At 34.8% G+C, this 15,667-nt stretch overlaps 1 protein-coding gene across 1 annotated transcript in view; it reads right to left on the bottom strand.

Annotated features, from left to right (window-relative positions):
• The window catches only part of LOC134381068 (ankyrin repeat domain-containing protein 26-like), a 52,816-nt gene that overhangs the window by 11,740 nt on the left and 25,409 nt on the right, over positions 1-15,667 (bottom strand). The window contains 8 exon segments of the mRNA XM_063101145.1: positions 2,006-2,158; positions 3,554-4,496; positions 5,892-6,055; positions 6,614-6,788; positions 9,373-9,586; positions 11,882-12,017; positions 12,298-12,331; positions 13,695-13,865. Of these exon segments, the coding sequence (XP_062957215.1) occupies positions 2,006-2,158; positions 3,554-4,496; positions 5,892-6,055; positions 6,614-6,788; positions 9,373-9,586; positions 11,882-12,017; positions 12,298-12,331; positions 13,695-13,865 (1,990 nt within the window).

Below are 15,667 nucleotides of genomic sequence, written 5' to 3' on the forward strand. Positions count from 1 at the left end.
AATGTTCCTGAAGCCTGGAGGAAAGCAAGTCTTACTACGAAGAAGCCGAAAGTAAAACTGATGTGAGAGAGAAGCTAAATGAAGACTCTAACTGTAAAGGAACCAAGAGTTTCTGCGTTCACAGATTTGTTTATCATTTGCACCCACTCCATATGTCACATTGCCAAATAATGCTAAAACAAATGGCTTCTGGGAGAAGATTGAATCCAGGGTGCTGCTGCCAGGCAAACATGGTCTAAAGTCAAAGCCGAGACAGTGACTGTGTAACCCTTCGCTAAGACCTCCGAAAGCTGGTGGTGGTGCCTCAAATTCCCTGAATGACAAGGGTGTAAGAATCTTCAAGGCATTGGTATCCTTCTACTGCTTCGCAGGAAGTCCAAGATGAAGAGTTTATCTCAAAAAGATTTGTGACAGTGGCTTTCTCTGGGCATGAACCCCCATAAAATTCACAGGTGGCTCAACATTTTTAAGCGAACGGGAGTGGCAAAAACACTGCTTGTTAGCTTGGACTATAGAAACAAAACAGTAAATATGAAGAGGCTTTTGGACCTTAGTCTACAGGGAGGAAGCAGGCTGAGAAACTGACTCAGCTGCAAACACAGGTCACTTCTCATGAAAGGGGTAGAACAAAGCACCCAGAGGGGCTGGCATAGAGCCACGGAGAATCAGTCCCATGCTCAGGACTAAGTGGCAGCATGTGTCAGGCCGGTTTCAGAATTGCTATGAGCTAGTGTCTCCTGGGGGCCTCACATTTTTCCTCTGTTGATTTGGAGGGTGTTTAGCAGTTTCGCAGAAGGGTGGGTGTGTGGATGGTAGATAACTTGTGTCTTTAGTCCTTAAGTTCGTATTGACAAGAACTGCACTCAAAGGGCTACACTCTAGGGAAACACAATCCAGGTACCTTATCCATGTGGACCTGATAAAGATGGTAAGATCTTGCACTTCAAGCCTGGGCCGGATGATGAGCCTTGTAGGGGATACTGAGTAGGAATGAATATTTTTTTAAGTGGTAGTAATATGAAATAATTGTGGCCAGAGGGTAGAGTGTGCTGGTTTTAAAACATGTCTGTGTTCTCCTTAATATTCATCCCCTACAAAATGTAGAATATGCACCAACCTTAGTGACTTGTCTCTCATGAGTAGAATGTAGTCAAAGTGATGCCCTGTGGCCTCTGTCACTAGGGTAGAAAAGGCTCTCAGTCTCAGACCGATTGCCCTTGCAACCCAGCCCCCATTCTGTGGGGAAGTTCAGGCCACAAGGAAAGCCTAGGTGGTGCAGTGCAGGGTGATATTGTGGTGTTGGCTACACAACTCTGAATATACTGAGACACTCAGTGGTACGCTGTACATGGGTCAACTGTATGGCATGTGAATTACATCTCAATAAAGTTGTCTTAATTCTCTATTTTGGATATACATACTATATGTGATGTGAATATTTCTATGCTTTTATACTATATATAAAATGAAAGGAAAAGAAAGGAAATGCCTCACTTTTCAAATAGTTGGTAACTTAACTTAAAAATTTTCCATTTGGGAGAAGAGTGTTATGGCCTCTGTGTACAAATTATCCTGAAATCCATGAAATAAATATATATGGAGCCTCTCCATTCACAGAAGTGAAAGTGAAAAATAAGATAATTTTCTGGAACATTCCATTCAACATCATCTTCTGATTTGTTTTGCCTCACCATGACAATAAAGATATCTTTAAAAGGTACTGTGTAACAGAAAAAAAGTTTTTCAACTTCTGTGAGAAATGAGGTATAATTCTCAGTTTTCCTAAGGATAAATATTATTTTTAAAAATCTGTGTAATTATTTAAAAAATATGGTGAGAGTGAAAGTTGGAGTTTAAGAACTAAGGATGGTATAAAGATAATAAAATTGTAATAAAATTAATTATAATGAAAATACAAAAGAGAGCTGTTCACTGTATCATAAAATACTTTACATTATTAAACCAGCTACAGATTAACTGTTGACATGTTAAACTTCATACATACCTGGCTGTGGCTTTGACATAATCTCCTCTTTAAATCCTGTGTCTCCTTTTCTAAAATCATGGGATACCATGATGTAGCCTCCCGTGAAGTCCCTGACGTAGACTCTTTCTCCCGGGTATCAGCCAGTCCTTGCTGACCTGGTCTCACAATAATCTGATAAGACATTTCTGTTACTGATTTCATACGTCACCTTATTATTAAATTATAATAATAATATCAAATTCTAACATATATACTTTGAAAAATATCACCGCCTACATCAATTCAGTTTCTTTTCCTCATGCGTACACATTGCTGTTTATTACTGACTTCAGTTAAAGACACAGAAGGGTGCTATCTTCCTGTCTAATCGGTATTATGTTACTTAGACAATAGATTCAGCCCACTCGCCGCTTTTCCCCGATGCATCTGCAATGCTTCACGACCTGGTGAAGTCTCAAAAACAAATAGCTATGGAGGTGGAACTGGTGGTGGTAAATTCTACAATGTGGTACATTTCCCCTCTTTTTGGTTACAGGCTCAAATCAACTTCAGAATTCCTCCTATAGTCAATGCTCTGCTCAAATCATTGCAATAGATTCGTATCTCAGAATAAATGTGAAATTCCAATGGCCTTTAAGTCCCTGGGTAACCTGGCCTATACTCTCCTGCCTGACTTCAGTTCCTACAACTCTCTCCCCTATGCACCCTATTCCTTCTATACATGAACCCCACCACTCCTCATTAGTCTGCCAACAGGGATCTGATGCCAAATTGGTAAATCACAGACAGTTACAATTATCTTTGTATTGGACAAAGTTATATCCAAATGATAGCGATTGAGCTTTGAAATGAAAATGATGAGCAAATTCTTTCTAAAAATGTTCAAAGTAAACTATAGATATTAGAGGGAAGATGAAATAAGATATGGCTTTGCTAAAATTCACCACATTTTTCCCAAACTGATTTAATGAAAAGTAGATATCCTTAAAGAATTAAAAGATCATAAGAATACATAATTTGGGACTGCAATATCTCCAGATTTAAGTGAAATTGACATGAAGAAAAATAAAATACCAACTAAAAATACATAAAAAAGCTAAAGGAAAAGTATTATGAGATACAACAACTACACTTCAGGTCTTCTGGGAAATCTGGGATGAAGTGTCACTGTAATCCACTATACCGAATCTTCATTTCAAAACACTAATTTTAGGTATAGGTATTTTCATTTATCTGCTTTATCACGGTCTTGAAATATAACAACATAAAGACATTAAAGTTATTTGGGGCAGCCTAAGACTACAGTGTTAATATCAGTCTATATTAGCAATTTGTAACTTAATCCCACAGTATTTTATAGGTGACACAATGTCATTACTCAAAGTAAAGCATCTCTCAGGTCTAACTTTTGTTTGCTGGAAATAGGTATGCTTCTAAACTGATATAGCAAATACATTTATCATCTATTTTTATATTCAATTAGATTGAACATTTAGCCATAATCAAATATTACTTTGAATTTACTTTCAAGAAGTTTGAAAAACATTTATCTCTCTTGACGCTTACTTCTCTTTCTGCTTTCTTACTTTCATGATGATGCCGTTTTTCTTTTAAATGATGACATTCATTGGTTAACTCCTTGTTTCTCTCTTCTGGTATAAGGTTAACTTTTTCACCATGACGTTGAAGGTTTGTTACAATATCTTGACGCTGGCCTTGGATATTAATTACTATCTTTTCTTTATGGTCGGCTTTGTTCTCAGCATCATCCAGTTGCTGTCGAAGCAACATGTTTTGCCTTTGCAGGTGAGATAGGCTCTCCTCTACCGATTCCTGCTTTCCAGTGCATTTATTCACTTTACCCTGTTCGTTTTGATACACGTGCTCAGCTTCCTTCCTTTGACGCTGTGGTTGGCTTAGGTCTCCTTGTTCATACTTTGAGACCAAAGTCTTCTCTCTGAGAGCATCTCTTGTGTGATGGAGCTTAACTTCTAGGCTATTAGATTTTCTTTCAGCTTTAGAAAACTGTTGAGAAAGAAACTCATTGTTATCTTTCATGTTAGACAAATCAAAATTCATTTTGTCCTGTAAATGAAACCACTCGTCTCTTGCTCTCTGCAAAGCAAGTTCTAGGTCCTTTTCAGATGTCTGACTTTGATCGTGATCTTGTACAGCAGCAGCCGGTCTGGAACGGTATGATTCAACTTCTGTTTTTTCCAGTCTATCCTTGTTTTGCTTTTCATTCTCCAGTTTAGAGTTTAGCGTTGTGTTCTCAGCTGTCAGAACATTAAGCTGTCCAGTATACTGGAATATTCTTTTTCTTAATGTTTCCTCGTTCTGTTTCATTATCTTTTGAAGGTCATCATTCTTTTCTTTTACAATTTCAATGACCCTGGAATATTTCTTCTTCTTCTTCTGGTATTGATTTTTTATTGTGTCTATTTCCAGTCTTAGCTTGGCATTTTCATCCTGCAACATGTGATTTATATGCAACAGATCTTTTTTATGACTATCAGAGACCTGAGTTAAAAAAAAAGGAGACTTTGAGCTAGCACCCAATAAAATGAAATATCATGATTTCCCCTAAAATTAAAGAATAACCTGTATGTTTGTAGGATAAAAGCATTGTAATAAGTGGATATCCATTGGAAGAAAAGTTGAATCCAAACCTCAAAACTTATTTATAGAACCATGAATTCCCCAAAGTTCAAAAATTTAATCGAAGGCAATGAATCCATGGAAGTTAAAAAGAAACCATGACAGGATTTTTAAGAATCTCAGAGTTAAAAAAAGCTTTTTCTGAATTACAACAAACCCAAAGGTATAAAATAAAAGAGTAATTGATTTGATTACATTAAACATGGGGGCTTACACTCTGACATCCAGCCAGACACACACACACTAATAGTCACATGAGGGTACTTCAAAGAGCTCATGGAAAGATGTGCTTTATCTTTAAACTCTATTTTTCCATGACATTTTGAAGTACCCTCCATATTCAGTCATGAAAATTGCATTTATTAATAAGCAATAAGTCTAGGCATTGCACTAAGCACTTCTACATACATTAACGGACTTATTTAGTTATCAAAATTCTGAAAAGGTGAGGTTAAAAATATAAGAAACCACAGGATGTTCCCCAGGTCGTCTGACTCTACTTCTAGTGCCCTTGCACCAAACCGCAGTTACTTCTGCAGTGTAAATACATAAATATGAAAGAAGACTTAGATTTCAAAACACTAATGGTAAATAAGGTAATATTCATAGAGCTCTTCTTAGAAAGTCAGAAGACTATTTGCTATTGCGATAATTTTCGTTTTCTCTTCATAATGTTCAAAATAATAATAAATGTGAAATAGAGGGAAATACACTGAACGACTTTCCTAGGAACCAAAGAATTATCAATAAATTATCACTAAGTACATATTATGTCATATCATTGTTTTCAAGAGCTCTTTGTAGTGAAATAGGATACACTTGGAGCAAGCTGCTACTCTTCTCAAAAGTGAGGAGAATGACATCCAAAATATGGTCTCTGCACTGATTAAACTTTTCCTCCTTACCTACGGGTAGAAGTAATAAACTAACCTCTCCATTAATATACCAAAGGGTTGAAATGGCTGCCAAGAACTAGAATATCCCTCGTTAGTAGCAGGGGTTTTTAGGTTTGAAAGGATTATCAATTTCTGTGGAGACTATTAAAAGCCTCTTCTTTGAATGAGGCCACTACTTGACTGTAACAGACAAAAGGAGTTGAATTAAGAACACTACTTTATCCAATGGGCCAAAAATGTTACTTCCACCCCCAGAATATATATATACACACACACATATTAAAAATCCTCTTTACTTTCCATGATGCATGTAATTGGTATTTTAAATACAAATATATATGAATGCATACACATGCACATTTGAAAACTACTAAAGAAAATACTCATAATTTATTTTCTTTTGAGCCATTTCTATCTCCTTTTGTTTGCCCAGGTTACTGGTCAGAATCCTATTTTTACTGGCATTTTGTTCTTGAGAAAGTTGCCTCTGGATGTCATTTCTCTCTTCTACAAGCTGGAGGTATACTTCATTAAGTTTTTGGTCTCATGCCACGGAAATGAAAAGTCTAAAAGCTTAATTAAGAGCAGAAACTTAAAAAAAAAACTATTAAAGAACTAGCTTATTAAAGAACAAGGACCTTTATCTCACATGGATTATTCAAATTTTAATGGCAAAAGATTGCCAAGTTTGTCAGAGTAAAACCAGTTCTCAAAAAGAGGCAGACATAGTATTGTGAACTAAAAATTTCCCTACAAAAATTCTTTCAAAGCTATCTAGCCTGTATTTTAACATAAAAATGCCTAAATTAGCATTTACGTTAGTAGATTGAACTCAGCTTACCTTTCGTTCCTTCAATCAGGAAACATATACTGAGCATCCATCAGATGCCAAGTTTTATAATAATGAATAATTTCACCATAAGCAGTTTACAATAAAGTCATAGATCATTTTTGGGATAAGACAGTGTTTTGGGTTTATTTTAAACCTAAAATTATATATTAAACACATACTATAAGTAATATTGAGGAAATAAAATTAAAAATAAAAATGTTTTATCAAAGATTAATTTGCCTGATTCAAGCTATCTCTGAGAGCCCTCAGTTCCTCATCTCGTGTCCTCAGAGTCACTTTGAGTTGTTGTCTCACTGCAGCGTCTTCACTGCGTGTTCTTTGTAGCCACTCTCTCTGTTTGTTATACAGCAGGTCAGCATCTTTTCTCTTTTCTTTTTCTTGATTTAAGGTGAATCTGCAGTTAAACATACTTATCTTAAAATTTGTCTTGTTAGAAAATAAAACGTTCATTTTGTGAGCAGGCTCTTCATATATTGGTTTATTATCTTAAAGAAATTTCTATGTCCATGAATATTTTTCCTTTTCTAGTAATCATATACGTAATGTTTTACTTAAATCTCTTCCAAAGGTCTATATACTTGAAAGGGAGTAATGAAAAAACATGCTGCCAATTGGTAAGTTTCTGCTATTAACAACTCTGGTAAATACTATGAACAATTATATTTGAAATCATTCAGTGAAGTTACAAGTTGAAAATTATCTTTTCCTCACATGTAATTAGTAAGAATTACTCCTCAGTTAGAACAGATAATTGAGTTAATTAAAATTTAATTAGAAATAAATTTTCGATGGCGTGATCCACGCCATGGCAGGATCCTAAAGGAATCAGCATGGGCTGCCCTCTCCGAGTTGGCAACGCCACTGGAGGGAGAGCTGTCGGCAAGGCCACAGCTACAAGCACTTGCTGCAACCGGAAGGGCTGCCTGCCTCGGCTTTGTGGTACTGCTTTTGCTTTCCCTTTAGATGTTTTGGTTAGCGTGGCAGTTCTCTGAATTCCCAAAAGATTTTAAGAATAACACAAATGATTATGCGGTCATTGAATTAAACATTCCCACAGAGGATCCGAGGAAATTGGACAATTTAAAATTATCCCCTTATGATAAATTGACCACACCAACATATGCTCCAAAAGCACCGCTCATGACTAAGTATGAGCTGCAGCCTAATGTAAGCTGGCAAACATCATTTACTGGAGATTATATTAATGGCAAGAAAATGGTTGGTATTAATGGGAAATTATATGATTGGGATAAATTAAGTATATGGGAATGAAACCATAGAATTCCCTTTACTTGGTGATGTCCAGTTTTAAATAAATCATTAAGAATCAGGTGTTGGGATAAAAATATATGCTGTAAAATCATTAAAACTGCAAAATTAGATCTTAGAAAAATAAGAGAGTGTAACTGGTTTTGTGAGGGATGGTGCTGTGCACAAGGACACTTTAACATTTAGATCAAGATTACAGGGCCACAGCCAATGCATAACCTCAAATGTGCATGATAATGCTGCTCAAATATCCACTGTTCTTTTTCCATATGAACAGTAGGTTCATTCCATTAGAACATAAAATCATTAGACCCCCATTAGAATTTAAATGTTAACATTTTTCCTTTTAGCAAAGTTGTATTTAACCAAAATAGCTGCCACCCTGTTAATAGGGTGGATATTAACCACAGCTTGCTAACAGAAAAAGGTCACAAGATAACTTCAAGACAATGAAGGGATGGCCAATCTGATAACCTGATTCCAGGAAAAAGAAGCACGAGTTGATCACCTAAGACATGCTGACCTCTAAAAAAGTTTCCTCCCTGCTTTTTGGACTATTGATTTAAGCTTGCTGATACAATAAAAATAGTACCCAAAACCCCCCTGCAGAGAAAAATCTAAATAAAAGGCATTGTCTCATGCTCTACTGGGCTCCAGCTGCAACACGCTGACAGCCCGCAGAGAGAGAACGTGCATATTGATGCATTGAGGTCTCTGTCTGTGTTTGTTATTTTTGCCGACCCTCTCTCTCCCTTTTTGGGTACCCACCACTCGCTGAAGCTGGACTTCGGCATTTCATCATCTTGAAATATTACAGATATCCCTAAAAATCATTTACAGTGGAAGACAGCATCTTCAGATGTCTTTTCCACAGCGGACATGTGAACATTACTTTAGTCCAAGACTAGGCTAATGAGTCTGTTACAGCACACATTTTATGTATGGTTTTTTTCCTAACACTTACAACTTATCATGTTGATTATTATGTATTTTATAAACAATTTAAAAAATTTTTGGAAACAATCCAGAATCTAATATTGAATTGAACAATAGAGAGTAATGTGTGCTTTCAACATAGAACTCTGAATTAATTTTATTGATGTATAAGAGAGAGATGTTGAATAAAATGATCAGTAATCACTTTCCATTTTACTTTTCATTCCATGCATGTTAAAAATAAAGCTGTATAAATTTCCTAAAACATTATGTGGGTTGAGAAAGATGGCCATTTCATTTTGTGTTGGTGGAATTTTAAATTAACATAAACTTTCTTGAGAACAATCTAGAAGTATTGATCAAAGACCTTTTTAAAATTTTTCTATACTTTAACCAAACCTGTATTAAAAAATTTAGGCAAAGCAAATATGTATAAAATGATTTATATGTGAGTTGTTCCTTCCAACATTCATTATAATATTTTAAAAATCCAAAATTCAATTTGTTAAATAAGTAATGAGATTTCCATAAGATGGACATCCATACGGCCATTAAAATTATAATTTGAAAGAAATGCATTTATTAGTAGAAGTATTCACAGTTAAGAACTTGTTATATTATTTCTATGAATTTCACACACCACACACCACAAAACTAATAAGTTTTCTCCCCATAAATCCCCAAAGGTAAGATAGCAATTATAAAATGTCTGCCATATATCTATAATATAAAGTAAGTAGTTCAAATATTTCTTTTAAAGTAGGATGCCATACCTCAAATGGAAGTTTTCTCGTTCCCATTCCATTATTTCACACTTTAACTGTAATATCATTTCGGTTTTTTTTAATAGTTCCTGCTGTAGTCCACTAACCTTACTTTGACTTCTTTTAACTTTTTCTGTTAGTAGTTCACAGTGATTATTTTTATATTCTACTAATCTTTCATATGAAACAAATGCATCTTGGATTTTCAATAGGCTCATAGAATCTGTACCAGGGAGAAAACATGATAGAAATAAGATCTATATGTACTTTTTGTGCGTAAAGCGCTGTGCTTTTTCACACTCATTCACACACTGAACAAATATTTACTGAGTGCCCACAATGTGGAAGACATTAAACTGAGCTCTGCAGATAAAACAGACAAGACCCATGTTCTTGTTTAGCTTCAATTCCGGTGGAGAAAAATAAGACAAATAAAATGACAATTACACATTCAAATAGAGACTGTCAACAGAGTTCTATAAACACATAAGAGAATTTAATCCACACTGGGCCTAGGGAAGACTTCCCTGAGGAAGCGATGGCTGCACTGAGAAATGAAGGATGAGCAGGAAGCAGTTAGGCAAAGGGGGCGCAGAGCAGTCCAGCCAGTCTACACCCAGTGCTGAGGCTCATCGCAATGTGCTTCCAGCCGAGATAAAGTAACAGATACTGATTTACCTCCTACCTGAGACAACCCAAAATTAAACTGACAAAATATATTAAACAGTGTTGGTGGTATAGTGGTTAGCCTATGCTAAATATATTAAACACAATTTTTGAGATAATGGGTTCAGGCAATGAAGACAGTGATCCATGAGAGACATGAAAAAAATAAAGTAAGCCTTATGAAAGTGCCAGCTTCCTGCTTGAGAGAGTTTCCAGGCCATGACACGGGGAGAAAGAACTGAGGGATAGTTTACCAGACTTCCTGAGTTGAGGTGACGAAGCTGAGAGAATGGTAAAACCAAGGCAGTTAGAGATCACAGGACGGAACACTGGAGAGGAGAGACCTATACAGAGAAACGACCCTGGGCATTTGCAGAGGGCCCACCTTGGGTAGCTAGCAGAGTATGAACAGTGCAATAAAACCACCTGAGACTGAAGAAAATCATCTAAAAAGATGATAGTTAACCATGCCTGGTGCCACACAGTGCCAGGAAGAGTATCCATTCCCATAAGTCAGGCTAGAAAAATTCATAATTTACAGGACAGTCAATACCACAAAGGTCTTGCCCTCTTGCCTCAGTAGTGAGAAATTAGCCCTGGGCTGACTACTGTCCTGATGTACTAACAAATCATAAAATCCAGACTTGAAAGAATCAAGTTGTTTATAAGTAACTTAACTGTATCCCAACATAAAGCTCAAGAAGTAGAAGCATAAAAAATAGTAAAAAAAACCAAAACAAAACAAACTGCACTTTTAGAGATGTACATTACACTGTCAGAGATGAAAACTACAGTGGATGCATTGAAATAAATACAGACTAGACATCACACACACACAAAAATATTCATAAATTTGAGGCATCAGTGAGAAAATTTCAAGTAGCTAATAAGTAAGTCCCCAAAGAGGCAGGAAGAGAAACGAACAAAAAATTTGAAGAAAAAAATAGCCAAAGACTTTTTTATACTCATTGAAAATTACAACTCCACAGATTCTGGAAGTATCTGGCTGGGAAGAAGAAATAAAAATATAGTATTGTAATTTTCTTTTACCATATATTATGTTGTATAACATTACTTAAAGGTGGACTGTGGTAAGTTAATATCAAATACTATACCCTAAAGCAACCACTAAGATAGTAAAGTAGAGAGTTGTAGCTAATAAGCCAAAAGTGAGATGATACCAAATCATAAACATTACTTGACTAATGTAAAAGAAGGCCGAAAAAGAAGAAAAGGGGAATGAAAAATAGCAGGAATTAATAGAAATCAAACAGAACGATGACAGACAAACCTAAATATACTGATAATCACATTTAACCAAAATGGTCTAAAAACTTTAATAAAAGATAAGAACAAACATCTAAGACACTGGCAGGGACACAGAGAAAAAGAAGGTTCTAAAATGATGCAGGATAAAGCTATAGGATGGAGATCTTTAACCTTAGAGCAATAAGAAGTGACACCTCTATTTTAAGAAATGGGGTAATATACTGAAATCTAAATATTTTAAAATATATAGTTATGGCTGCAGAGGAGACCCTGGTTTTGGGAGGTGGGGTAGTTAAACAGTTCTAAGGTTACTGTGGTATTGCAGGTGGAACATATATGGCTTTGGGTAAAGGCACAGAGAAGTAGAATCCACAAAAAGACTGTGAGTGTCATTCACATGGAGAAAAGTACAGGGGGAATGATCACAGCTCTTGGCTGGAGTGTATAATATACAATAGATCTCATTCTGAATTAACATAAAGCACACTTCTGAGATAAACAGTACTACAATAGATCACTGCACTGTGTGTATAGATTACTACAGCATACATTACAAGGCCTTATGTTTATGCAATGGTCCTACCTTTACAATCATTTTTAAGTTGTTCAATAAGCAACTTCATGGAATTAGAGTCAGGCAACTCACATAGCCCTGAGTCTGTTTCAGATGAACGAGTAAAGTCATCGAGGACGTCCACAGAATTGATTTGGTTTTTGACCTATAAAATAAATGACTCTACTTCAAAATGTCCTCAAAATACTTATAGCCTATACTAAATATACAAAAGTGGTAATTATGCAGTTCTTTAAAGGAGCAAAAACAAGTACTTCTTAAAAGAACTGATTTTTCTCAAAAGAATACCTTTACCAATGGCTACAGTTTCTTGATCACTTTTTCAAAATAATGTCTTTACCATAAAAGATTGCTTTCTCACTTTCCCTTTTAGAATGTATTTTTTCAAGTAAATAATATTTTTAATCATTTCTTTTTCACAATACCTTGTTCTTTTCCTTACATGTTTTCTCTGGAGGCCTAAAAAACAAACAATTTCTTTCAAGCAAATATTAAATATTAAAAATACAAAAAATACCTAAAACTATTGGTTTTTATACAAAATCTCTGCATTTGTAATTTACTTCGCCCATTTATAAAGTTAACAGGTAATATAAAATACAATTATTTTCTACAAGGGGCATTGAAAATTGAACTAAAAATAGAAAGAATAACATTAAAAGACAAAGAAAATATACTACGAATAATATAATAACAAAGATTTAATTTAGATTAAGCTTTTTGACAGTCAAAGCAAAAGGAAAAACATAATGTTATATGCATGATTTGATATAAGAAGATATACCAGGTTTTTTATTATTGTCATTTCCAATGAAAACAAGCTTTTACTGGCACTAAAACCTATTGGAAAATATTACTCAAGTAATTCATCTATTCAAGTGTTTATTCATGCATTCAACAAAAACTTCTTGAGCACACAATACAAGTCAATAACACTGTCGGTACAGAGAAACATGAGTTTATACTTCAGAACTTTATAATCTAAAAGTAATAATCTGTAATTGTCTACAGTTTACCTTTCTATTGTACATAAATAAAATCTTCCTGTTTCCCCCTAAATAATCTAAATAATGACTAAGGTAATACACCTGACAATTTAGAGGACCTTACAAAATCACTACTACGCAGCATGATCCTGTCAAAGGCACTGTAAGAATATAGAATTACCAAGAAATGATTAAATCATACTTGGTATGATGAAATGTTTTCTATTTCACAATTTTTAAAAATGTATGATGATAGTTTAACTTTCAGGTCACCATGTGCACGTTCAATTGCATTAGAATATCCCATTTCTGAATGAGTTCTGAATGAACAACTTCTTCTATATAAAACTATATATGAATAGAAGTTCCAAGGACATAGTAGATTACTATAAATCTTTTGAAAATATGTCAACTTTTCTAATACTTAGAAATGAAAACTAAATTGAATTTCATAAACATGTCTTTCTCTACTAGATCATTTCCAAGGACATACAAACATACTCTAAGAGCTTCTATTTTTAAATTAAAGAAAACTCCCTTGAATCCCACATTCTTCTCCAGTTCTCGCTCATTTATTTATTGCCTTTCACAGTAAACATTCTTGAGGGAACTGTCTACACTTATCCAATACAGTCAGGTGTCCCTGATGTCCATTTATTGAAACTGCTCCTTCTTAAAGTCATTTGTCCTCATCTTGATCAACATTTCAGCAGTATTGACAGAGCTGAGTATTCTCTGGCTCTGGCCTGCAGATTACACTATTCTGTTTTATTCTCAGAAAAAGTAACCACTGTTAACATTCCTTTACAGAGAAACAAAGAATTAATAGATTTTACCTTCTTTCATCCTGATCTATTTTACCTAACCTGCTGTCACCATTTACTTGCTGTGCACCACCAGTTAGTGAATCAGCCTTCTCCAACACTGGTGCAATCACAGATTCTTTTGAGGTCCATTTTTTATTTTCATTTTTCTTTACTTCATTCATACTCAAGGCAGCACTGCTCCTTTAAAAAGCCATTAAAAATTCAATGTTTTCTAATAATTCCAGTGACTAAGAATGAAAAACACTATTTTTGTAAAATTCCAACTCTTTGCCATCTTAATTCAATTATTAACCCAAAAAACAGTAATGAAATACCAACTACTTATGAGAAAATGTATAGTCCCTGCTTCAAAAAGCAAGTAAATATACAATTATAATACAATGTGATATATGAGTTGATATATGAAAACTTACATCTGGACACAAGAAAGGCTTTCCAGAAGAGGCAGAATATAAAGAGGCATTTACCAGGCAAAAAAGTAGGAAAAAAAACATTCTATTTAGATAACAGGATGTGTGCACAGAGACTAGGCACACTGAGTGTAGGTTTTTCCTAGGAACTTGAAAGGAAAAATATAAAATACATGGAAGCAAGTATTAAGAGATAAATACGACACTGAACTTGAATGCTGCACTAAAAGACACGAGCTCACTGCCTGGAAGCAATGACTCTAAGACACAGGAGCAATAATTAGGATTGGGCTACATGTTTTATTTCGTTTCTAAATATAATGATCTTTGATTTAAGCAAACTTTTAAAAATATCAGGAGGCACATACCACATGAATGAAGAAATCACGGAAGTCTTTTGGGAAGAAAAAACCCTTACTTTCAAAATACCCATCTGTCATTATATATAGTTCAAAAATAGCACTATTCTGATTAGTTATGATTTGGTTTGAAAATAGAATGATTTGGTAACAATTTTAAATTTCGTACAATTTTAGCCTACTATCTAATCCTGATATAAAAAGCTGGATTTACCAATAGAAAAACGTAATTAACTTTTACGTAAAACATCACTATCATATACCTACAAAAACTTACAAAGAGACTGAAATTTACCACTGGAGATTATTACGTTAGGATTTCAGTATGAGCCCCTTAAGATACCAAAAGCAAAAACAAAACCAACAATTATTTACAAAAACAAAGTCATGTATATAACTCTTCTAGTTGAGAATAAGCACCTAAAAAGAAGGGACATCTTCCTGAAAGCAATTATTGAACAACTCCTCTTGACCCAAGCTTCAAAATCACATCTACAATTCTACAATATAAAATATTTTTCATTTTGAACATAGTTGATGGAAGGCAACTTTAAACAGAAAACATCTGGTTAAAGTTGCCTCAAACTTAGGAAAGGACTGCCGTGTAGCCGTGGTAACAAGTAGCCACCTAGAACCAGTTTTAAATCTATTCAGTCAATCGAGGATCACCAGCCTCATTCACCTACCAATCAATGTCAGCTTCTTGCTTCTGAAAGACAGCCAATCAGAGACAAACTCACTCCAAGAAACATGCTGTGCAGTGACAACCAATAAAACAGCACTGTCCTCACTCCAATAAGCGTGTTGCTACAGCTGATGTCAACCCACTTATGCCTCTGAAAGTCTGCCGATCTTTAAACTCCACTCTCTCCAAAACCCCATACAAGATCTGCAAGCTGTTCTGTCCAAAGAGACTGTGCCTGACCAGCATAGCTGTCTCTTACTATAAAAAGCTATAAATTCCAATTCTTTTTCTTTTAGATATTGAAGGCTCATAATCCTTTGGCAAGAACGTTTTAAGTTCATTAATTTACCACCCTTATATTTTACTTTTTTAAATAAAATACAAATGAAGTTTGCAATTCCTTTGATCCATTTCATCATAACTAAAACTATCATAAATACCACTAAAAGAAAAAACAGTGAGTAATCCCGATATTGGCTTTTTCACCCTAAATGAAGAGAGAGAATATAGCTTCTTAGAAAGAACCAA

Source organism: Cynocephalus volans, chromosome 6, assembly GCF_027409185.1.
Source record: "Cynocephalus volans isolate mCynVol1 chromosome 6, mCynVol1.pri, whole genome shotgun sequence".
NCBI lineage: Eukaryota > Metazoa > Chordata > Mammalia > Dermoptera > Cynocephalidae > Cynocephalus > Cynocephalus volans.